Source organism: Podarcis gaigeae (assembly GCF_964106915.1).
Source record: "Podarcis gaigeae genome assembly, chromosome: 7".
NCBI lineage: Eukaryota > Metazoa > Chordata > Lepidosauria > Squamata > Lacertidae > Podarcis > Podarcis gaigeae.
The window spans coordinates 28,476,005-28,501,734 of NC_139683.1; the positions used below are offsets into that span (position 1 = coordinate 28,476,005).

The 25,730-nt window shown below is 41.3% G+C and overlaps 2 protein-coding genes across 7 annotated transcripts in view; one reads left to right on the plus strand and one right to left on the minus strand.

Moving 5' to 3' along the window:
- Positions 1 to 10: 10 nt before the first annotated feature.
- RMDN1 (regulator of microtubule dynamics 1) lies at positions 11 to 20,517 on the plus strand (the record flags this gene model as incomplete). The annotated part of the gene is made up of 10 exons (XM_083748024.1): positions 11 to 142; positions 4,686 to 4,803; positions 6,744 to 6,831; positions 10,462 to 10,621; positions 11,871 to 11,960; positions 12,670 to 12,725; positions 14,744 to 14,831; positions 15,404 to 15,434; positions 17,221 to 17,354; positions 19,329 to 20,517. The coding sequence occupies 10 exons, from the start codon at positions 11 to 13 to the stop codon at positions 19,365 to 19,367; spliced, it is 936 nt and encodes a 311-aa protein (XP_083604150.1). The 3' UTR covers positions 19,368 to 20,517.
- A 3,415-nt stretch (positions 20,518 to 23,932) lies between these two features.
- WWP1 (WW domain containing E3 ubiquitin protein ligase 1) overlaps positions 23,933 to 25,730 on the minus strand; it is a 46,842-nt gene continuing 45,044 nt past the window's right edge. For all 6 annotated transcript variants that reach the window (XM_083747622.1, XM_083747624.1, XM_083747627.1 and 3 more), the window contains exon 24: positions 23,933 to 25,240. In XM_083747622.1, the coding sequence (XP_083603748.1) occupies positions 25,141 to 25,240 (100 nt within the window). In that variant the 3' untranslated portion in view covers positions 23,933 to 25,140. The remainder of the gene's footprint in view (positions 25,241 to 25,730) is intronic.

Consider the following 25,730-nt stretch of genomic DNA (forward strand, 5'->3'; position numbering starts at 1 on the left):
GGCTTCCGCTATGGCTTCTGCAGCGCGGCTTTTGAGCCGAGGAGGCTGCGCGGTGAGGACGCGGCTCCTCTGGGAGGCTCCGAAGGCGAGACTCGGCTGGCGGCGCCAAGTCGCTTCGGGGCGAAGAGGAGGAGGAAGCGAGGTGCGGTTGCGCTCCGATGTGCGCTCATCCTTAGCTTTCTCCCCCTGCTCCCCTCCCCCCAATGTCTCCTTTAAAGTGTGTCCTGGGACGGCGGCCTTGCAAAAAACCCAAACTTGTCGGTGGAAATCTCGGCTTTAGAGTGAAGGTTTACTCTCTAACACCCCCCCTCCCCCGCGCCTTATTTCCTCCCTTTCTACTCCCCCCCCCCCCTATATCTTTGAGGGTGGGCTGTGACAACTATAGTTGAGCGCTCCTCGGCAAGGGAAGTCTCGGCAAGGGTGTTTTAGTTGAGATTCCTGCATTGCGCGGGGTTGGATTAGCTTGACCCTCTGGGTCTCTTCCAACTCTAGAATTCTCCGATTCCAGCGGCAGCGCAATCTGATTTTGGTTTCTTCCGGGTAAGAGCACTAGAGACGTATGGAGTTCGTAATGTTCACTTTAATGGTGAAGAAGTTGAAGAACATGTGCTCACATTAAAACAGTTCTTTTGAATATGAAAAGGAAACAGGCAAGTCGCAGCATGGCAGATTGCCCAGTTAAATCTGTTAAACCTATTGCACGTAGCTGCTAAGATCACAGGTTTACTTTAAACATACTCATTTATATTCTGAGTTAACTTATTCATGCTGCTTTTAATTTTTCCTCATTGCAATACTGTTGTGGAGGTAGCTGGCTGAACTAGAGAGGTGGGCAGGAAACTAGGTGGGCAGGAAAAGGAGCCTGTTGCCAGGTAGACAGAAAACTGGGAGAGTTCTGAGAAAGGGCCAACAAGAGTCTCTTAGACACCCAAGTGGTTTAATTTTGGGGGCATCATCCCTCATGTCTCTATAACCCAGGTAGGCTGTGATAGTGGGGACGCAACAAGCTAGGAGTAAACAAGGACACCAAGTAGCAGCACAATCCAAGATACAAAACCCAATTTCAAATCATGTTTCTGATTATGACTAATGCCTGGTTGGATTGAGATGTACAAAGAATCATAGTTTTTTGTTTGTTGTTGTTGTTTAGTCGTTTAGTCGTGTCTGACTCTTCGTGACCCCATGGACCAGAGCACTGCCTCCCACAGTTTGGTCAAACTCATGTTTGTAGCTTTGACAACACTGTCCAACCATCTCATCCTCTGTCGTCCCCTTCTCCTTGTGCCCTCCATCTTTCCCAACATCAGGGTCTTTTCCAGGGAGTCTTCTCTTCTCATGAGCATGTGGTGGCCAAAGTATTGGAGCCTCAGCTTCACGATCTGTCCTTCCAGTGAGCACTCAGGGCTGATTTCCTTAAGAATGGATACGTTTGACCTTCTTGCAGTCCATGGGACTCTCAAGAGTCTCCTCCAGCACCATAACTCAAAAGCATCAATTCTTCGGCTATCAGCCTTCTTTATGGTCCAGCTCTCACTTCCATACATCACTACTGGGAAGACCATGGCTTTAACTATACGGACCTTTGTTGGTAAGGTGATGTCTCTGCTTTTTAAGATGCTGTCTAGGTTGGCCATCGTCTTTCTCCCAAGGAACAGGCGTATTTTAATTTCGTGACTGCTGTCACCATCTGCAGTGATCATGGAGCCCAAGAAAGTAAAATCTCTCACTGCCTCCATTTCTTCCCCTTCTATTTGCCAGGAGGTGATGGGACCAGTGGCCATGATCTTCGTTTTTTTGATGTTGAGCTTCAGACCATATTTTGCGCTCTCCTATTTCACCCTCATTAAAAGGTTCTTTAATTCCTCCTCACTTTCTGCCATCAAGGTTGTGTCATCTGCATATCTGAGGTTGATATTTATTCCGGCGATCTTAATTCCGGCTTGGGATTCATCCAGCCCAGCCTTTCGCATGATGAATTCTGCATATAAGTTAAATAACCAGGGAGACAATATACAGCCTTGTCGTACTCCTTTCCCAATTTTGAACCAATCAGTTGTTCCATATCCAGTTCTAACTGTAGCTTCTTGTCCCACATAGAGATTTCTCAGGAGACAGATGAGGTGATCAGGCACTCCCATTTCTTTAAGAACTTGCCATAGTTTGCTGTGGTCGACACAGTCAAAGGCTTTTGCATAGTCAATGAAGCAGAAGTAGATGTATTTCTGGAACTCTCTAGCTTTCTCCATAATCCAGTGCATGTTTGCAATTTGGTCCCTGGTTCCTCTGCCTCTTCTAAATCCAGCTTGCACTTCTGGGAGTTCTCGGTCCACATACTGCTTAAGCCTGCCTTGTAGAATTTTAAGCATAACCTTGCTAGCGTGTGAAATGAGTGCAATTGTGCGGTAGTTGGAGCATTCTTTGGCACTTATCCTCTTTGGGATTGGGATGTAGACTGATCTTCTCCAATCCTCTGGCCACTGCTGAGTTTTCCAAATTTGCTGGCATATTGAGTGTAGCACCTTAATAGCATCATCTTTTAAAATTTTAAATAGTTCAGCTGGAATATCATCACTTCCACTGGCCTTGTTATTAGCAATGCTTTCTAAGGCCCATTTGACTTCACTCTCCAGGATGTCTGGCTCAAGGTCAGCAACCACACTACCTGGGGTGTACAAGACATCCATTTCTTTCTGGTATAGTTCCTCTGTGTATTCTTGCCACCTCTTCTTGATGTCTTCTGCTTCTGTTAGGTCCTTTCCACTTTTGTCTTTTATTATGGAAATCTTTGTACAAAATGTTCCTTTCATATCTCCAATTTTCTTGAACAGATCTCTGGTTTTTCCCATTCTATTGTTTTCCTCTATTTCTTTGCATTGCTCATTTAAGAAGGCCTTCTTGTCTCTCCTTGCTATTCTTTGGAAATCTGCATTCAGTTTCCTGTATCTTTCACTATCTCCCTTGCATTTTGCTTGCCTTCTTTCCCCCGCTATTTGTAAGGCCTCATTGGACAGCCACTTTGCTTTCTTGTATTTCCTTTTCATTGGGATGGTTTTAGTTGCTGCCTCTTGTATAATGTTACGAGCCTCCATCCATAGTTCTTTAGGCACTCTGTCCACCAAATCTAAATCCTTAAACCTGTTCCTCACTTCCACTGTGTATTCATAAGGGATTTGACTTAGATTGTATCTTACCGGCCCAGTGGTTTTTCCTACTTTCTTCAGTTTAAGCTTGAATTTTGATATCAGAAGCTGATGATCTGAGCCACAGTCAGCTCCAGGTCTTGTTTTTGCTGACTGTATAGAGCTTCTCCATCTTTGGCTGCAGAGAATATAATCAATCGTATTTCGATGCTGCCCATCTGGTGATGTCCATGTGTAGAGTCGTCTCTTGTGTTGTTGGAAAAGAGTGTTTGTGATGACCGCTTGTTCTCTTGGCAGAACTCTTATTAGCCTTTGCCCTGCTTCGTTTTGAACTCCAAGGCCAAACTTGCCGGTTGTTCCTTTTATCTCTTGACTCCCTACTTTAGCATTCCAATCCCCTATAATGAGAAGAACATCCTTCTTTGGTGTCATTTCTATAAGGTGTTGTAAGTCTTCATAGAATTGGTCAATTTCAGTTTCTTCAGCACCAGTAGTTGGTGCATAAACTTGGATTACTGTGATGTTAAAAGGTCTGCCTTGTATTCGTATCGAGATCATTCTATCATTTTTGAGATTGCATCCCAGTACAGCTTTTGCCACTCTTTTGTTGACTATGAGGGCCACTCCATTTCTTTTACAGGATTCTTGCCCACAGTAGTAGATGTGATGGTCATCCAAACTGAATTCGCCCATTCCCGTCCATTTTAGTTCACTGATGCCCAGGATGTCCAATATTTATTCTTGCCATCTCATTTTTGACCACATCCAACTTACCAAGGTTCATGGTTCTTACATTCCAGGTTCCTGTGCAATATTTTTCTTTACAGCATTGGACTTTCCTTTCGCTTCCAGGCATATCCGCAACTGAGCGTCCTTTCGGCTTTGGCCCAGCCGCTTCATCAGCTCTGAATCTACTTGTACTTGTCCTCCGCTCTTCCTCAGTAGCATGTTGGACGCCTTCCGACCTGAGGGGCTCATCTTCTAGCATCATAACTTTTATATGCCTGTTGCCTTTGTCCATGGAGTTTTCTTGGCAGGGATACTGGAGTGGCTTGCCGGTTCCTCCTCCAGGTGAATCACGTTTGGTCAAAACTCTCCATTATGACCTGTCCATCTTGGGTGGGCCTGCTCGGCATAGCTCATAGCTTCTCTGAGTTATTCAAGCCCCTTCGCCGCGGCAAGGCAGTGATCCATGAAGGGGAGTTTTTTGTTACATCAAGACAAAACCTAAACATGAAATTCTGTTCACACTTCCCTGGGAATGAGCCACAGTGGTACTTACTTCTGAGTAAGCATGCCTAAGATTGCACTGCACATATATCCTTGGGCTCACAGAAGTAGCTTCATAGCCATCTTTTACTACTGTACTGGATAATAAGCATAATTGAAAGCTTTGTAAAATGAGAGTGCCTTCCGAACTTGCAGGACTTCGTTTGTATGCATACAGCCCAGTCTAACTTGTGTTTACTTGAGTAGATGCAATGTTTCTTTTCAAGTTGCAATTAAATATGGTTAGGATTGTAGCCTTTGTCTCTCTTTTGTTAGGTGCTGGAACAGTCCACATTTTTCAGAAGAGGAGTTGCATTCTCAGCACTGTCCTACTTGGGTTACGAAGCATACATACTAATCTCTCACTCTAGTGTGGTTCATGCTGATGTCAAAGGTAAGCTGAGGAATTCAGAGGCCTGGTTTTTACAAAACACTAAAGCAAGTCATTGCTAAATATGAAGGTGTTTCTTTCCGAGTCCTGCGTTTGCTATGCTACCCAGAGCTAAGACCTGTTTGGCTTAATGTTATGTCTGAGCACGAGCTTCTGACTTGTGTCCCCTCCTCCACCAAACCGCAAGTGATAAACCAAGAAAAAAACATGCCTACAGCTCATGGAACAAGGCAAATCACATGGCTTCGGACATGATGCTATACCAGACCATGGGTTAGCTCTGGGTAGTGCAGCAGCAGCCTGGCGTGCAGTGGAGTGAAGTACCAATTTTTACTGTGGGTATACACATGCCTACATGCTCATGTTTAGCCATAGTTTGGCTTAGCATTGCTTGTGCATTGTGATGGACAGTTGTAAAACTATACCAGAGGATCCTTTTTCTAAACTCCTGTCTTGTATATGTTTTTTCCAAAGCTGTAAGGGAAATATAATTAAGACTATGATCAGTTGCTTTAGCAAAATGGAAATGAAGCTATCAGATATTTATGCCACTATGGTTGCAGTGCATTTTTTAACCCTTTGAAAACTCTCAGAAACTTAGCAGTCCAAAGAAGTCGGTTAATAACAGACTTAAAAGAAGCATTAGTTAGCAAGATGATGATCTGTAAGCTCTGCCAGAAGGTCTTGTTTAGCAGAATTATCTCCATTGCTGTAGTCCTTGCTTTTTTGTATATTTGGATAACAGGATGTTCTGTAATAACAGTGATATAACTTGCAATGCTTTATTTTTCAAAAATGAAAAATCTATGAATATCATCCAGAGAGAGACCTGCAGAAGGCTGCTGGCAGCAATTGACTTTCACACCCTCCTCCTGGCAGCCCCTGAAAAACTTAGGGACCTCTTCTCAATAGGTTGGGCTATGTTGCGGGGCATTGAGGGGGAAGGGCAGAGGCACTTTCCATGAGCAGGGAAGGGGTAGGAAAGTCAACTTTTACCTGCCCCCTTCTTCATGTTCTCTGGATCTAACTCAGTGTATATTGTATTTGTCTTTACATACAATTTGCTCCATATTATTGTACATTTATGAATACCGTTTATTTCATTAAACACCTTGATACAGTATTTAGACATCTGTCATGCTTCCTCTCTGGTACACTTCACTCCCTCTTGATCTTTCATACACTCTATGATGATTATTTTGAATCAGTACTTTTACTGGATCTTTTTGGTTTCATGGACGTATTTGTCATGAACTGTATTTGTATTTGTTTGTTGAATTTTTTTCCATAAAAAGTGACAAACAAATGGACTAAATAATAACAATATCTCAGTTGCTTTTTTTCTCGCCAACTCCCCTGGCTTTTGTGCCAGCAAATAATGATTAGCAGTATGCAGAAGTCCTATACTCTTGTGAGCACCCTAAAATGACAATTTCGAAGAAGAAAAACTGGTGTTGCTCAGAAATAACCCCCAAAGAGACAAAACACCCACAGACACACCCAAAACAAACAAAACACTAGTAACACAAGTAGGCGCGCTTTACACACACACACACACACACACACACACACACACACAGAGAGAGAGAGAGAGAGAGAGAAAACCCACACAAATAATACAAAACAAGCAGTACAAAAAACTAGGTAGCATCCCATTCAAGAAAGAGATAGACAAAATGCCCTCTCCCCTCCAAAAAAACCAAGTGAATAAAACAGGCAACTCCCTGTTGATATGCAAATCTTGTTCCTGTCAGCTTGTTACTGGAAAGAAACCAATATTATTTGCATAGCATCGTGTGGCACTTAGTAATAGTTCTTCACTGTGGAAGAAATAGACATAGTGCTATTTAACTTTAGCTGAATTGTTCTTTTCTTAGAGCTATTTATACATGCAAGATGGAATAGCACAGTCACACTTTTTTTCTGTTTTAACCAACCTTAAGTTAATGAAGTCCTAGATCAAGCAGACTACCTATATGGGAGTGGGGAAACCGAAAAGCTCTATCAGTTGCTGGAACAATACAAAAACAGGTAAGTGATTGTAGCAGACTCCCTCTGTACTCTGGTCACACCTGCCACTTTTTATGAGGACAACCATTTCTGTGGGGCAGAACATAATGGGACAGGGGAGATAATTCTTAAAGGATATACTTGACTGGTCAAATGTAAAGCAGCCATGGGTATAATTTTGTTTAAGAATCTAATCATACTCCAACATCCTGTTCTCACAATAGCCAGTCAGATGTGTGTCGATGTTTACAAGCAGCACTTTCTCCACTTGTAATTCCTAACAACTGGTATTCAGAGGCATATTGCCTCTGACAGTGGAGGTGGAACACAGCAATCATGGCTACTAGCCATTGATAGCATTGTCTTCTGTGAACTTGTCTTAATAATCTCATTAAGCCATCCAAATTGATGACCATCACTGCATCTGGCGGGAGGAAATTCAATTCTCCCACTTCCCCTCTGTAACATGAAATCTACACTCCCCAACACATGCAGTCTCATCTCCTATATGAAGACAAGAATACCAAGCTAGTGCTATTGTGATAAGACTTAACAGTCAGCATGTCAAAAGTATTCGAAATGCTGCACGAATTCTTAGTTATTCTTCCAACAACTCTGTAATAGAGGGCAAGAACATCCCCGTGGCAGGTAGTATTTAGGACTGGGCTGAGAAAAGTAGTGCTGTATCAACCATTCTTTTATCAATTAATGAGAAAATATATTGCATTAAAATTGCAAAAAGAGAGAGAAAATTTTAGAAAAATAATATTGTGGGATGCAAGGTTTTTGTTGTATTTATCTTACTTTCAATGTGGCCAACGTGGTCCTTTCTTTCATTTCTCAAATCATCTTTCAGTTGTCTGCTCTCTGCAGTCTTCCTGGGTGTCCACATTTCCCGGGGGGGGGGGGGACCACACATCTTCATTTGAACTTTCCTGTAAACATAGAGGGGGTGATTATTGTTGCTTTTGGGGCTAACTTTGGAGACCTTTCTTACTGTTAAAAGAATCTGTATGGGGTGTTTATTTTTTGTTTATTTCAGGTAGAACTTCACTTAAAGACAAAATCAGCAATTCACAGTGTTTTTATGTGCTTGGTAGCCAGCCTCCCTAATTTCCCATGCTTTGATTTTAGCTCAGGGCTTTTTCATATCAGGAAGTGTAGGCAGTTGTAGAGGTTGAAGATCAATTGAGAAATGTTTCATGAGAGAGGAAAAACCCACCAAGCGCAACCTCGTAACAATAAGGTAAAAAATCGCCACCAAAACTCTAAAGTGCTGTGAGAAAAAAGGAGAGATATGGAAGCCTCTTTCGCAGCAGATGAAAGCATTTGAGAAATTATTGCAGTTCTTTTCAGGGAGAAATTTGCTATTATGAAGCTGTTTGTTTTAATAGCTTTTAGTTTTAATTGAAAGACTCTACTTCAAGGCGTGTTATCAAAACCTTATTTCGGATCATAGAGTGGTGTCCAATGTAGTGGTAAGGTAATTGTTCCATCATTGTGGACTCACAGCTGTCCATGGAGGCGCAGTTCAATTCTGTATCCAGGGCAGCTGTCTACCAGCTCCATCTTGTATGCAGGCTGAGACCCTACCTGCCTGTGGACTGTCTTGCCAGAGTGGTGCATGCTGTAGTTATCTCCCGCTTGGACTACTGCAATGCACTCTACCTAGGGCTACCTTTGAAGGTGACCCGGAAACTACAACTAATCCAGAATGCGGTAGCTAGACTGGTGACTGAGGGCGTCCACCAAGACCACATAACACCGGTCTTGAAAGACCTACATTGGCTCCCAGTACATTTCCGAGCACAATTCAAAGTGTTGGTGTTGACCTTTAAAGCCCTAAACAGCCTCGGCCCATATACCTGAAGGAGTATCTCCACCCCCATCATTCTTCCCGGACGCTGAGGTCCAGCGCCGAGGGCCTTCTGGCGGTTCCCTCATTGCGAGAAGCAAAGCTACAGGGAACCAGGCAGAGGGCCTTCTCGGTAGTGGCACCCGCCCTGTGGAATGCCCTCCCATCAGATGTCAAAGAGATAAACAACTACCTGATATTCAGAAGACATCTTAAGGCAGCCCTGTTCAGGGAAGTTTTTAATGTGTGATATCTTAGTGTATTTTTTGTCTTTGTGGAAGCCGCCCAGTGTGGCTGGGGAAACTCAGCCAGATGGGCGGGGTACAAATAATATTATAATAATAATAATAATAATAATAATAATAATAATAATAATAATAATATTTATTATCAGCGCAAGAATTTCTGCTAGTGCAACAGAACATTCTTCCCCTCTCCTCCCCTCCACATTGCACAGGCAAACATGTTTATGCTGATGGGACATGTTAGTAGAAGACTGCCCGTATAGGTTGTATTCTGCTGCTATTCGTGGTCTAAAACTATATGAGCAGTTTGATTGATGTACAGCAGTACATCAGTGGCCTGGTACACATGACACACTAAGCTAAACCATGCACACGTGGGCTTCTGGAGAAAAGCTAGCACCCACTTCGTTTGTCCTTGATCCTTCTTGCTAAGCCAGGATTTGGCCTTGCAAGTCATCCAAACTGGGGATCACAGTTCAACCCTTTCCTCACTAACCATGAGCTGCAGTCTAGGTTTGTTTTTGGCTGCAGCTTGCTCCTAGTGAGAGCTAAACTACAGCAGCATGGCAAAAAGGACCCAGGGAAAAGCAAAGCAGATGGATGCTCCTTTCTAGGAACTTGTAGATTTTCAGCCTTTCTAAGCCAATATTTTTTTTTAAAGTAATATTTATTAAGAGTTTAAGAATTACAGAAAGAAGAAAGAAAACAAAGTTAAACAAAACAATACATTACAATCCATAAAAAGAAAACAAAAAACACTACTTATCTTAACAAAACAGAAACAAAAACAGAAAAAATTAAAAACACATCCAATATTTCCATATCTTATCTTTCATTTACTTGTTTCATCGACCTCCTCACACCTCCCTTTTTTGTATTCTAGTTCAGTTAGCTATTTCAGCAAATCCTTTCCATCATTCTCAGTTTTTGTCCTATAATTTATCTTAACACAATCTAACCTTACTTTTCCCCCCTTTGACCCATTAACAATCTATTTTTACTTAATTCTTTATAACATTTCTGCTAAAGCCATATAACTTCATTCCAGCATCCTTCTAACATTCATTAATTTTGCAATGTTTCTGTAAATAGTCTTTAATTTTTTTTCCATTCTTCTTCCACCGACTCTTCTCCCTGGTCTCGGATTCTGACGGTCATTTCCGCCAGTTCCATGTAGTCCATCAACATCATCTGCCATCTTTCTAAGCCAATATTAGGGTTAGTGTGCCATGCAGACTATCTACATAGTGCTGCTTTTGCTAACCATGGGTCACTCAAATGGCAGTTTACAAACCAAGTCTAACTGTGGTTGCATATGGAACTAAATGTGCTTAGTGTCATAATTGGTGGAGAAAATTATTAATTGCCCCTTGGCCAGCTCTGAAAGTAAAAGTGATGGTTCAGGGCTGGGGAATTCGCACATGAGGGGAAATAGCTTATGAGCCCACAGCATCCCTGATCTAACTATAGTTATGTTTCTTCGTTGGTTATTAACTCTGGCCTGGTAACGCCTCCTGTTCAGTGCCTCCTGTTGTGTTTCCTTATAACTAGTGAGAATGCACAACTGTTGTGGCGCCTGGCACGAGCATCACGGGACGTGGCTCAGCTTAGTCAGACTTCGGCAGAGAAAAAGAAACAGCTGATCTATGAGGCCCTTGATTACGCCACGAAAGCACTCGAGAAAGAGAAATCATGTTTCAGTGTGCACAAGGTAAGTGTGGCTCACTCTATTTACTGGGCTCCAACACTAAAGCGAGGGTGTGGCAGTGTAGATCCTGCAAAGGCAACCCCTCGGAGGTGGATCCACTCAGGATCAAATGCAATAGCTATTAAGGTAAAGGTAAAGGGACCCCTGACCATTAGGGCCAGTCGTGGCCGACTCTGGGGTTGCGGCGCTTATCTCGTTTTTTTGGCTGAGGGAGCCGGTGTACAGTTTCCGGGTCATGTGGCCAGCATGACTAAGCCGCTTCTGGCGAACCAGAGCAGCGCACGGAAACGCCGTTTACCCTCCCGCTGGAGCGGTACCTATTGATCTAGTTGCACTTTGACGTGCTTTTGAACAGCTAGGTTGGCAGGAGCAGTACTGTAGACAAATAGACTCCAAGAAAACATAGATAAGAACTGGAAATAGGTCAGCTCTGGAGAGGCAGTTGTTTTTCTCACAAAGGCCAGGCAGAGACTGAGAGGATTGTGTGTTTTTTCTTGTTGTTTTTGCTAAAACAATTTGATTGTTCCTGGTCATCATCTGGACTACAGGATACGTCTGGTGGCTCTTCCTCTTTAGTAGACCCCTCATTCTGAATGGACCTCTGGTTCTTAAGTTTGTTTTCGGCTAGATGAGTGCTCCTTTGCCAGTTCAGTATCTCCTATAGGGTCTCTCTCGGTGGGTGGGTGGGTGGGTGGGTGTGTAAGTCTGGATCTAGAATTATGTGGTGGGGTGAATTGGCTGCTTAACGGCTTTTCAGGTATTTTGAGGTTTTCTCCAAGGTCCCAGTCCTCCCCAGATGAGATCCCTCCCAATTGTTCCTTGATAGTAAACTAGACACAACAATTTAATAAGCATTTACTCCCAGCCATATAGTAATAAAGGGGAATGGTTACAATTTCTGTAGATTTTTCAAATTAAATAACATTATAAGTGATGGAAATGGGCCTATTTCAGTTAATTTGACTTTTGTTAGGATTAAATGTCTGGAAACTCAACAGCAGTAACAGTGGGAAAACTCATCCTCTTGAAAATAACTGTGACTGGTGATATAAATCATAGCAGAATTATTGAACTAAATCTTTTCATATATTATTTATAAAAACTAAATCTTTTCATATATTATTTATAAAAACTGATAAGAGAATTTGTATTTCCTAACATGCAGAATAATAGCAATTGTGTATTTTCTGTTAAAAATCACAGAAATCTCAGTACTCCTAAGTTCAATTATGTACCTCTTCTTTACGTTTAGTGGTATGCAATCTGCCTCAGTGATGTGGGAGATTATGATGGAATAAAGAAAAAAATTACCAATGCTTTTGTTATCAAAGAACACTTCCAGGTATATAAAATTAAGTTTCCTGTCTTGTGTCTGTTCGCTCAGTGTTTGGCAGCTAGATAGATAGATAGTAGTGCAAGCTTCCAACTATTTATCAGAAATGTTTCCAGACTTAAACACAGCACAAAGGAGAGATTGCTATTTGTTGTAACACAGGGAACTACTTTGACACATTTTACAGAAGTGAATTTAAGGACCAGGCATACATGCCATTTTAAACTTTTATGTGGTCTCAGTATAAACAAAGACCTTTAAAGCTTAAATAAATGTGTGAGAAAGAGACTGAGCATCTGGAATGCTCTTTTGAGAAGGATGTGAATGTGTCTGAGACCATAGATTCCTCAGGATTACTCCAGCAAATGGACTTAAATTTAACCTTTAAATGTGAATAGTGCCCCTTTAAAGAGCAGTGTTTGGTGGAGGAATACTAATAGGCCTAACTCAAGGCAGTCTTAATAATATATGTATTTAATAAATGACTTACCGCAAAGGTGTAATAGGCTAAATATTATTGAACAGATAGGATATTTCCTTTCACCAGAATCCTAAATGTAAAATGCAGTGTTTTTTTTTTTCAGACAGGCAAAAGGTTCAGGAATATCATCTAGGCATTGCTTCAGGTTGGAAGGGTGATTGTGGGAGCAACAGAGGCTATGGGGTTAGTGTTATAAAAAACCCTGATAGGCTTTCATTTGTTGCCTTTCCTTGACAGAAAGCAATAGAACTGAATCCAAAGGATGCTACATCACTTCATCTTATGGGCATTTGGTAAGATTTTAAAGCAAAATCATACTTGTGCCACCGCTGTTAATGAAATACAAAATGTTTGGACAGAAACTTTGCAAATTCACCTGATTCTCTTGGCACTGGCTTATAAACAGCATTATAAAACGCCCTCTTACAATGAACCAAGTTTGTATTGGCAACCATGCCGATATAGACAAGTTTGCAATAAGGCATTGCAAAGCATTATTAGTATTCTAGATGGAAACAGAAGTCTATTTCCACCCATCATTACCATTTGGGCCCCTGTGGAATTCTGTAGCTAGATAGTTTAGAATGAAAATAGAATGCTTAATAATGTACTCCAAATAATACACAGATAAATACTATGGGAAAATTAACAGCAACCGAAACAATTTCCAAGGTGTTTTGGGCACCATTTCAAACACAGCTCAGTTTCCACTTTCAAAAGAGCAACATTCCCATTTTGGAGTCTCAGGAAGTGTGCTGTGTTTTGCTTCTTACATGGATTGCTTTGATTTTTTTTGGTCAGACTGCATACAAAACTCTTTTTCCCCACCCACCCACATTTTTTTTTGCCACACTTCCTAATCCTATTGAGAGACCTAAATTGCTTTTGGCGATTTCCCAAGTTCCTGGTCATCCTCTTAGGAGAATTACCTCCTTCCTGCTCTGCTTAATGGTTAGAAGTGGCTCAATATTTCTGTTCATTAGCATAAGAAATTGAAAACTCATTAGCGTCCACTTCCCTATTAGGCCCTCCACAAACCCTGCCTATTGCTGCCCTGAAAGACATTAATATGGCCATGTGGCAAGAGGCCATTTTGATCAAATCCTTGAAAGGGGGGCAAGATGGGGAGCTTTTGTCTTTATTCATTATTCTTCTGATTTTTGCTGAGAAGGCATGGGTGTCCAGAAACATTTTGAAGCAGCCTGACCGAGAATTACAGGCATCCCCCCTCCCCTTAAGTGCATTCAGATCACTTGCAACCGCACATACATGTGGCACCAGAAACCCAGAAATGGGAGAGACCTGAAGAGCCTCAACAAAGCCCCTCTGTGCCTCCAGCTTGTGAGGAGACCCTCCTTGTAGCCTGGAAAGGATGCCTGCAGCACATGATGGAGATACCTGCCTGACTCTCCTGGACTTCTTTGCCTTTAACTGAAAAATAGGCATGAGTTGTTGTTTAATCTGGAAGTGTTTTCCTGCATCGTTTTCCTGCTCTAAATATCCCCCTGAAGCAGTTGTTAGCCCTATGAGGGGGGATGCCCGTGTTCTTTTTATTTGGGGGGTTTACTGACACTAGACTTTAAAATTTCCCTTGTAGAATAGGTGGGGTAGCATTAATTTGTCTGAGTTGGTTGCAGCTGACTGCTACGTTCTTTCTGTTTTTGCGGCACTTGGTGTGCTACACTGAATTAATCTGTTTGGGATGCAACCTTGGAGGGTTAGCCTGGTAGAGTGTTTGGCCTCCTGTGATTTCAGGTAGACAATAACATGGGCTTTGTGTTGAAGCCAGAGATGATTGCTCAGACATGTAGAACTCTCATCGCTTTTGAAAATACTATTGTTTATGTTCTACTGTCATATAAAAGTATAGTTTCGGTAATGTATAAATCTGATAGAAACTGAACATCTTGTGTGTGCTAATGAGCAACGGATTGCTCTATGGAAAACTACCTTTAAAATTGGTGTAGTCTAAAATGAGGGGAACCTCATTAAAGCTTCTTCATAGATGGTATCTCACACCTTTGTCCTGCATGACTAATAATGTCTTATTCAAGGGTCTTATTTTATGGCAGAGTTATAGTCAAATTTTGAACTACTGTTCATTTGAGCTTATGGAATGATTTACTGAAGTGAACCAATACAGACATTTGAGATAATTTATAACTTTTATTATTGTAGGATGTTGAGTGTTGTGATGTTCTTCGTTGGTTGTATAGTTCTGTTGACCTAAAAGTGAATGAAAACATTCTCCAAACATGCATACAAAATGTCAAGGTGTAAAGTATACAACGTCCTTTTGCATTTCTTGTAGGTGTTATACGTTTGCTGACATGCCATGGTATCAAAGCAAAATAGCTGCAGCTTTATTCTCAACGCCACCCAGCTCCACCTATGAAGAGGTATGGTACCCCAACAGGCTATGCATGGATTTTTCTTGGTTACTGTATTATAATTAAAGCATAGAAGAAAAAGCGCGTGGAAGGTTGCACTCATCTTAAACTGTAAGGTTGTCGTGCGGTAAACATGAGCATACTGATCTGACAGAACCAGAGATTTCAAAAAATAAATGTAGCTATATTCATGACAACTGTTTAACAAAACAAATTGGGAGGGCATCTGCTGTCCTTCATGTGTTGTTGAACTACAGTTCTCTTCACCCCTGACAGCTGGCTTTGCTGACTGCGGCCAGTCAGAGCCAGAGTCCAGCATCACATGGAGGCCACAGGTTCCCCACATCTGGTTAAAACTGTACTTTGTAAATAAATATGTTCTTCTAAAAATGTATAATGGGGGGGGGGGGGAGGACGACACTTGAAGCGCACACCCATTTCACAGAATGGATTCGTAAACATAGCAATTACCTTGCACAGTGGACGAATCCCTGGAATTTTTTAGCCCACTGCAGGAGGGATTTTGATTATTTCAGGTTATTTTTCAGCCATAATCTAACTTTAATACCAATATTTTGCAGGCTTTACGTTACTTCCAGAAGGCTGAAGATGGTAAGTTACGTAGCACTGTGGAATACGTGGTGTCCTTTGTGCATAGACTGTTAAAATTGAAAACCAAAGCACAAGTAGAACCTTGTCAGGAAGAAGTGTGAAAGGATCTACTATTCATATCTAACCTCAGAAATATTTGAGACATTAAACCTGTATAGAGGTCTTCATTTTGCCTTCTCTAGAAGCTGAAACAAGGATCTAGGTTCTATGTGTTCTCTTCACTTTTCCCACATCACAGGATCCCATCAGTTCTCAAATGGAAAACCTGGGGTAGGTTTTCCTAGCCATTGCCAAATGGTGCAGGAAACAAGATAACATGTAGTATTTCACAGCACTAAACATCCTACACAAATTACTTGGATCAGCCCCATATCCAAGACTCGTTTGTAAAAGCCTGCTAAAAATATTATGGCCTTGCCTTTAACTCTGTGTTAAAACATCTCTGTAAAGTGCCATATATCTTTTTCTGTAAGTAGATACACCACTTGTACAGGGAGGAAACACAAACATAACTTTCTGACAGCAATCTTTAATTCCTTATGGAAGGAGGTAGGGATCTGTGGACCCTCCAGACCTGCCTGTTTGGCCTTAAGAGACCAGTTTCAGAAAGCCACTCCAATCTGCCGAACACCTGGTGTCAAATGAACCACTGGGAGCTTTAAGCTCCTGGTTGTTTCTTTGATTGAGGCACACTTCCATTTGCCCATCAGCTGTTGGGTGGTGGGATCATACCTTACTCAAGTTTTCCAAATAACTCCCCTCCCTGCACCACATTGGGGTAAGTGGGAGTATGGAAATGTGGGAGGGGTGTCCGAAAGCCCCATGAATGGATGTTTACAAAGGGCTGCTTGAAAATCCACTTTGGGAAACATTGCCTGATGTCACTATGATGTCAAGTGATGGACAGATAGGAGGCCCTGTCCCTTTCTCAACTTTGACCCACCAGGGGTGGGGCGGATAGAGTTCTCACCCTTGGGCTCAAAGAGGTTCCCCACCCTTTGTGTGTTGCTATTCTGGAGGGTTTGCAAAAATGGGGAGACAGCTGCCATTTGAGGGTGCAGTTTGGGAGCCTAGCACCTGGTTTGGTTATTGGCCAATTATTCATTGCCCTTCATTTGCAGAGCAGATGTTAAAAGGAAACCTATTTTCCTAGCGGTGAGATATTTCAACAAGACGAGTGTTTTCCTGAAAAATGTATGCATATGCATTGCAAAGCAGCAGCATTAGGTTAGATAGATATTCTATAATGACGCTTGTACAATCTGGCATAAAGTAACCATCCCATTAATGCAAGGATTTACACTTGAGCAATGGGACTCCCCCGTCCCAATACACCCTAAATCTGTTCTGGGTGTTCCCCAACCCTCCAGAACAGATTTGGCGGAAGTTCCATTGATCAAGTGTAAAACCTTGTGCCCACAGGGCTGTTGCGTAGTACTGCATTGAATACAAGTCAATAATTTTTACTTTTCGTTTTGAGAGAAAGTAGAAATTGACTATTTCTGGCGTAAAGCAGGAAGAAAGTGTTTCCTTTCCCAGAATAATAGAATCATGGAATTTTAGAGTTGGAAGTTGACCCCGGGGATCATCTCGTCCAACCATCTGCAAAATTTCTTAGTATGTTTGGTTAACTGGTGCAGCTTATATGCAATAGGCAGCAAAGCAAAAACCTTACTGGTCATGTTAGTGTTGCCTAAAGTGCATATGCAGAAATCACTGCAGAGTTCTTAAATATGTTATTGACTACAATATTATATAGTAAAAATCTGTTGTCACTTTTGTGCAGTTGAGCCAAATTTCTATAGTAAGAACTTACTCTTCTTGGGAAAGACATACATGAAGTTGAACAACAGAAAAATGGCCCTTTTTTGGTTATCAAAGGCAAAAGAACGGCTGTCACACACAGAGGAGGATAAGCAGGTAAGCATTGTGGCCATTGTCACTATTGGCTAAAGAAACTCCTTGTGTTTTTCAACTATTTTTGCAGAGTAAGTTACAGCATACTTTGAACCTCCTCCTATTATATATACCCAAAGGGCAGTATATTCAGAATGTGCTTGGAAATAAGTGTGATGAAAAAGCTATATAAACATGTCATCAAATTGTTTGCCTTTTAGTGTGCTAACAATCCATCAGAGTATATATGGGGAGTATTTCAGTGTTTTTAAACTGACCTAATGTTCATATAGTTTTAAGCAAATTTCCAAGTGTTCCTGCCAAGAAGCTGAATTTAAAACTATGAGGATGAAATTTCTTTTTTCATGGGAGGGAGCTTGAATTGATTAGAAAGCCATAAATCTTACAGTCTAGTTATGATTCTTATCACAGTGGTATATAGTCATTCCTCTCTGGAGCTCAGGAGAGAACAGATTAAGATTTCTTCCATTTCTTCAAATTCTGCAAGGTTACACTAAAATGTTTACTGACCTAGGTTGCTCTGTTTCATAGAGAAGTGGAGATTTAAACCCAGGTCTTCCTCAGCCAGTGCAGTCTACTTTACCTCAGTGGTTCCCTTACAAATTAAGGCAGGGTCCTCTGTTCATAGAAATAAAGATGACAAACGGTTGCTCAATTACTCTGACTCTTCAATCCAGTGCCCTTGATGAGTAACAGTGATTGGAGGAAAGTGGGCAGATCTAATGTATTTTGCATAAGTTTACTAAGCCGAAATGGGTAGCTCCCCAAAAAAGAAAAGAACAAAGCGTTGCAAAGGGGACAGATTCACAGGCTAAGTGAAGGCAACTGTGTCATCTGGAGCTCTCACTAATCACTATTGTAGCTGTTGACATTTTTGCACTCAATTTCCACACACACACAAAATGCAGGTCTTCACTTGTAGGGCTTCAGCAAGATGTTTTTGGCATTCATTTGCTCAATTATAAAAATAAAAGTCAGAGCCAAGAACTGCAGAATTCCAACTAATGTAAAACGTTAGGCTCTAAAGGAAGGGATGGAAGTCCCTTTTTCGAGCTGAGGCCTGCATTACACCAGTGGAAAGCTGGGCAGGCAGATTTCACAATCAAGGACATGTAAAAATATTTGTCATAGAGAGGGGGTGCATATATTTAATTCTTAGTAACCCCTCTTAGAGGGACATGGGTGGCGCTGTGGGTTAAACCACAGAGCCTAGGACTTGCCGATCAGAAGGTCAGCGGTTTGAATCCTGCAACGGGGTGAGCTCCCGTTGCTCGGTCCCAGCTCCTGCCAACCTAGCAGTTCAAAAGCACATCGAAGTGCAATTAGATAAATAGGTACCACTGGACGGAAAAGTAAACGGTGTTTCCGTGTGCTGCTCTGGTTCGCCAGAAGCGGCTTAGTCATGCTAGCCACATGACCCGGAAGCTGTACGCCGGCTCCCTCAGCCAATAAAGCGAGATGATCGCCGCACCCCCAGAGTCGGCCACGACTGGACCTTATGGTCAGGGGTCCCTTTACCTTTGCCTTTAACCCCTCTTAGATGTTATCTTTCATTTTACCCAGAGACTTTGTGAAAAAAAATGTCTGCAGCAGGGTAGAGGGAATTTTTTTATCTTTACAAAAGGTAGAAAGATCCCTGTTTCAGCAGAATGCAATAATGCCTGTGCACAACTGAATGACAAAGTGCCCCTTCAAAGCCTCCAGCTTCAAAATGCAACAGCACCCAATGAATTGAATGAGTGCAGTTGAAAAACGCATTGACATTGGCAGTATACCTCTGCTGAGACATTTCCCCCTCTTTTGATGTCCTTACAGAGAAAGGTGATCCAATCACACTCTTGCCCCACAACTCCCTTTTCCTGCTTTGCTGCTTCCCAGAGAGCAGATGAAATCCATCCCTAACCAAGAGAGTATTGTGGGTATGGCTGCGTCTTGGTGGGAAGACACTATTGAACTTTTCATCTTTTTTCATTTCAGGTACATAAAGAAGCTGTGGAACTGCTAAATTCTCTGTGACAATAAAATTGAATTTTTTTGTGTTGCTATGATCTACTTACTGGGCTGGGGAAACCCTGTCAGATAGGTGGGGTACAAATTATTATTATTTACTAATCAAACACATAAAACAGGCCTGGTGCTATGGAAATGGCCACATCTTTAACTGGAGGAAATTCTATAATGTATTGACTATTGTGTGAAATATATATTGCGAGAGATGGAGGGGATATGTATAAAATATGCTGTTCCAATCCAAAAGCAGTTATAACATTTTCTTACAGGCATTGTTTATCTTTTGCTTCTAAATCCGTTCTTCACTTGCTGGAGCTGAAATCTCACTAGCTAGTATCTTGGGAAAAGAACAGCCTTATTATCATTATCTTTTTCAGAGCCCCAACACCAACTTTAAAAAATCCTAATAGAAGGAATAATGTGGGCCCTGTCCGTCTTTTAAGACCCATGGACATATTGTGGCTTTTGAGTGAGTACCATGGACGCTTCCCCCCCCCCCCCACCAATCACTTCTATCCCTCACTACCCTGGAAAGAGATATGTTTTCCAATGGATATGGGTATCAGATCCAGTAAAATTAACCTGAGCCTTTAATAGCACACAGAACTGAAGGAGGATGTGCAGAAGAATGCCATGCTTCTACCTTCCTCCTGCTGCTCTTTCTACTTCTCAAATGGGGAAAAAGGAAACCACCCTCATCACCAAGGGTGCAAGATGGACAGAGGCTTCATGAGTGCTGGTGAAGACCTCAATGATGAAACTGCACCCATGGGTCCAACACTAGGAACTCCTGGAGTGATGTATGTGGAATACATGCCCATGGCAATTTCTAAGGGTATTTGTTTACCCTTGGAGAGTAAGTAGGGAACCTCTTTGGGGTTAATTTTGATAGACTCCAGGACACTTGTTGAACCTTTTGGTGTTTGGCAGAATGAGCTACTGTTTCCTTGTTGTCAGAAGAGGAGGTCCCTTAATCAAGAGAATGAGGGAAGCAGGCAGAGATAACATCAGATCCCGCTCCAGTTGGATTTCTCCCTTCCCCTTCACCAACTTCACTTTTTATCAGTTATTTAAGTATTAAATTGTAAAACACCATGGGTGCCTTGGCAGGAAGGCATTGTATCAATGCAGTAAATAAACTGGTTCCCTAAAAGTGTGATCTGTGTATTCCTGGTGTGGCTTCCTATATAATAAAGACCTCTTGCCTTACCTCTTTCAGAGCCTTTCAACAGGCTCTAAAGATGCAGCAAACGCTTAAGGAACATTTGCCATTAAACTCAGTATCGGGCACCTTATTGTCCCTTCTCTTTTCAGTTTTGTGGGGGGTCTGTTTCTCTCCCTTGAAGACAGAACTCACCATGGGAAGTTAGCCATCTAAAGAACTCTGGTAGTGGGCTGGTGTAGAAATACCACAACTAAAGCAAGCCAGCCTGTTGTACAACTGATCCCTATTTACAAAATTGTCTGGTGGCTGCTGACAGTTAAAACATCCAGATTAAATGCTGAAATCTGCCTGGGATATACAGATTCCTCTGGCAGACTTGAAAGCATGAAACTCCAACTGCCCAAAGCAAGGTACTGGCTGCAAACAGGGTCCATTGAAACTGTAACATAGTTCCCTCCTTACTGTAACTTTTGGACCTTGAAAAGCCTGTAACTGGCTAACCCAACAGTTGGGAGAAACCCATGTGTCTGGTGGGAAACAACTCTAAAGACTGGAGTACTATAACTTCTTCTTTCACTGACAAGCAGGAAAGGCCCTTTACAGGGTGAAGCAAGTCTGACAAGACCTGCAAGTAGGGGCTTGACTCTCTTCTCTTGCCCCACCCTGTTGCTCCATCACTTCTCCCTTCATCATCTTGCTGCTCATGTCTGTGTGGGGAGGAGGATGACCAGTTAGTGGTGGTGGGCTGGTGCCAGCACATTACCCTTCCCAGGGCACTGTGGTCCCTTGTCAGGTCATAGGCCACTCCCTGCTGCTGGCCATGCTTTTGACTCAGAGGTTGGGAACACTGAGCCTAAGGACTCTGGGTTTCGGTGCATCTGTTGTAAACCACCATGAGGATAGCTGAGGGTTGCCCTGACTCCAGAGCTCTTTGTATACAGTGGTACCTCAGGTTGCATACACTTCAGGTTACACACTCCGCTAACCCAGAAATAGTGCTTCAGGTTAAGAACTTTGCTTCAGGATGAGAACAGAAATCGTGCTCCGTGGCAGCAGCAGGAGGCCCCATTAGCTAAAGTGGTGCTTCAGGTTAAGAACAGTTTCAGGTTAAGTACGGCCCTCCGGAACAAATTAAGTACTTAACCCAAGGTACCACTGTATTTTCTTTAGCCAAATTTCCTTTCTACAAGTGTATGATCTTCCATTGCCTGCAGTGTTAAGATTATCGAAACACGTTCATCTACAAAAAGACACATGAGATAGTGTAAACTGCTCACCCTTTCTGTAAACCTGTCAAGCCAGCTCTATTTTAATTGTTGCAGGGAAACAGTAAGGATTGCTGCCATAGAAATCAGTGCTGTATGTATAACAAGGAAGCTTGGCCCGATCACAATTTTCCCCCCACCCCCCTAAATCTTCCTAAGTGGTGCTGTGCCTGAAGTAAGTAGCTACAACATCTACCTGACCTATGGCTATACTCGCTGAGGCTGACAAAATTTGGAATCAAGCCATCTAGAGGCCACAGTTTCCCCTTCCCAGATATATTTGAACAAGGAAGTAAAATAGTCCGACCTTGTCTTGCGTGTTCATTTTAAGAAGGCTGTAGACAAATAGGAACAGGTTTCAGCAAGGACAAAAAGTATGGAGGAAAAGTCCTTTGAAGTTGAAGTGAATGTGTGTTTAGCCTGGAGAGGGTGGTGTAGCACATAATAGTACTCTTGAAATACCTGAAGCCATCTCACATGGAAGATGGCAAAAGCTTGTGCTCTACTACCTAACCACAAGTGTAGCGCTAATCATATAAGTTATTGTGGACTAGATTAGGAGAAACCTTGGAGGTACAAGCAGTTGGACAATGGAATAAAGGATCTCTACAGGTAGTGAGCTGTCACTCATTGGAGGTCTTCAAAGCAGAGGTTGGACAATTGGGAATGCCAAAAAAATCTAAAGGAAAATGGGCTCTCGGATCTTAAAAACAAAAGTGAAAGGGTGAAACAGTCTAGAAAAAAAGAGTTTAACTAGAACACAAAGCAAGTTGCCCAGCATACACAAAAATCATGCAAACTAGCAAAAATCCCCCCATATGCTGATAAAGAACATATCAAGAACCAAGACAAATGAATAACACAAAAGCACAAAGCTGAGCAGCATGAAGGCAGGAGTAGGGGCTGGTTGGATGTGATCAAATCAGCTGCAATCCCACCTTTAAGCACTGGAGGGAGCTCATGTCCTACCTTTGAACATTTTCGAAGGAACACGTTCTACCTCTAGGTTTCTGTTGTCAAATAGCAGGTTAGGCAAAATTATGTACAGACCCCCACCAACTTTGAATCTCTCATTGCAACGCATTAGTGAAGTCTGTTCATACATACATGACCCACCATGGGTACAGGAAAATGAAGTTCAGTCATCTTAAAACTGGCAAATCTAGATTGTTATCTGCTTGTCATCTGAGACTCAAGAAGAAAATTACTACTTCCCTATGCTGGGGGGTGAATCCTCACACTGATTGCTGTTGAAAGATTTTCCTTAAAGCTTGAGGATAAGCATACCTGCCCTGTTCTAGTGAAATATGACTACCGTAATCAATGCTATGTGAGTCCTATCTAAAGCAGGAGAAATTCCATTGCTTTGAACAGGACTTAGACCTCACTACATTTTTCTGAAACAGGCAAATGTCTAATGCTATGACCCATCCTTATATGGGCTGTAGCTGGGCCTGTGTGAATGTGTTTCTTCAAATAAGCCAAATCAAAGTGGACCAGCAGTTTAAGAAGTGTAAGCACTGAATCCTAAGATTAAGCAGCAGGGAGAGAGGATTTTATCTCTACTAGGTAGCCTTAGGCAAGCCCCCCCCCCCTCTACCAAAAGGAACAGTTCCCACTTGGGGGGAGGATGCCCTTTGGAGAAGTCAAACTTCATTAGTTTTCTGCATTATCTTAGGACCTTTTTTAAAAAGTTGCTCATGTGAATAGTGGTAGGGCAACCTAAGAGACTAAGGTTCCAATCAGAGTAGAAAAATCAAGATGATATTTTGGTGTAATCATACATATGTGTGTGTAGGGTAACTAACACAAGATAGACAGGAGGTCTGTTAATCAATGCAGTGCTTTTATCAAGCATTCACAGGTTAATATCCATGAATAATAAAGTGTAACAATATGTAGAAAAATAAGATTTTGGCAGAATTAAACTGCTATATTGAGAAAATGAGAGCAAATATAGCAGAGTCGTACTGCATTTACAGTTTTTTTGCAGTTTGATATGTTACAGAAATGTTAATTCTAGGAAATCTGTTTCATGTGTGTACAAAACTGTATAAGTTAAATTTAATGGAATTTACAGTGAATATTGAAAGCATGATACAAATGGCAATTTAAAATGTTACTCTAATAAGGAAGCACAATTTGCTAAAAGTAGCATTTAATAATTCACATCAGTAAGTTGTAGAATTTATTACACATATTTGCAGTTTAGCAAATGCCCCTCAATACTGCAAACACAATTTAATTTTTTTATATACATTGTGCACTTATGACAAATAAGCCTTGGCCTATATAAAAACAAAATTTAGAGTTGCTTAATTAGGAATATCTGGATTTTTTTTTCTTGAAGGGATGAGAGTATTGAAGACTAATAGAAAATTAGTTCAGTTGTGCAAAGCATATGTAACTACTTCCATTTGGATTTTCTAGATCCATATTAAAAAAAATGAGAACAATTCACATTACTTTTTCATATCCTCCTGAAGTAATTAGTTTATCAAATGAAATCAAAACATATCACTAATATCTTTTTTAAAAGCCTGTAAGATACCAGACTGGGACAGAATGTGTAGGAATCTTTTTATTTTTTCCTTGAAGATTACCTACTGTTCTCTTGGAAATAACCCAAGGTAATATGTAAACAATTTTCAATGCTGCTCAATGAGTTATAATAGTCTGTTCAGCTCCTACAGTAAAAGTCAGAACAGTGGCACCAATGTCTTAACAATCACATTCATCTTATTGTACATTACTCTTGTGCAAGTAATAAAGGCTTTATGACCTCGGCTACACAGAAGTTGGGTTATCAGCTATTACAATTATTATTTTTTAATTCAGCTGACAGAATATCACATTCTATCATTTCAAAAAGCCAGCAGCATTTTTCTACATAGCGAGGATGTGTTTGGCCTAAGCCTTTTAACACCTTTAAAACAGCCATGCAATAGAAATAACCCTTAGAGATGTTGCATAAGTGAGAAGAATACAGAGCAGTCTGCACATTTTCTGAACAAAACCAAGAAAGATACTCCTGACTCTTCTGAATGGCTGTGATGTTTAATAAGTTTACAGCTCTATAAAACTAGAGCTCATTAGTGTGTAGTTATATACACATTTTTTTAAATAAAGTCTTTCATGTTCAATTTTATTCTGGCCAGTCTTTGAGGGGAAAATAAATAAAGTAGAGAAGGTAAAACTGTTTTGCATATCTTTGTGGAAGAACGAAGAACATTTTTTAGAGTTCCAGAAAAATCACTGTACAGAAGAAACAGCTTATATACCACTAACTGTGCAATTTTGTTGCTCCAGCCTGCTAAAACAAAATTTCACTTTGCCTTGAACTTGTTTTTTATTCTTGTCCAAATCCTTCTGTCTCTTCAATTGCAAAAAGCAGCTTCTCTTTTAGCTGTTCATAGCTTTTATAAGGCGGTAAATCCAAACGATTAAAACTAGGAGAGAAGAGGGGGGTAATCAGACTCTACATCCCATTTAAAACATCTTTCACAGGACCATATCAATCACAGCTGTTTGATTATAAGCAAGTAATTGTTACCTCTTCAGTACTAAGTAACTCATGAAGATTCATAAATACCCATGTTAAGCTGAAAATAAATAGCCAGTTTGCAGACCATTTTGATATGTCTACTTGGATTAAAATACATAGTCAAGTTTACAGATTCAGATTCAGATTGATTATCCATAGGCTGATATTGCCCTTGAGTTCTGCAGTGTAAGAAATGAACAAAAGATGGAAACATCTGTTTGGCTGTCCTTGGCGAAAAAGGGAAACATAAGAGAGGATACAAATATCCTCAAATATTTACATATTTGTTGTCATATCTTGGCAGTTTTGTTATTATCTTTGTTATCTATGCATTGGTGCTGATAACTATTGGATCTATTTATTTATTTGTGCTTTTATCTTGTGAACTGCCCTGA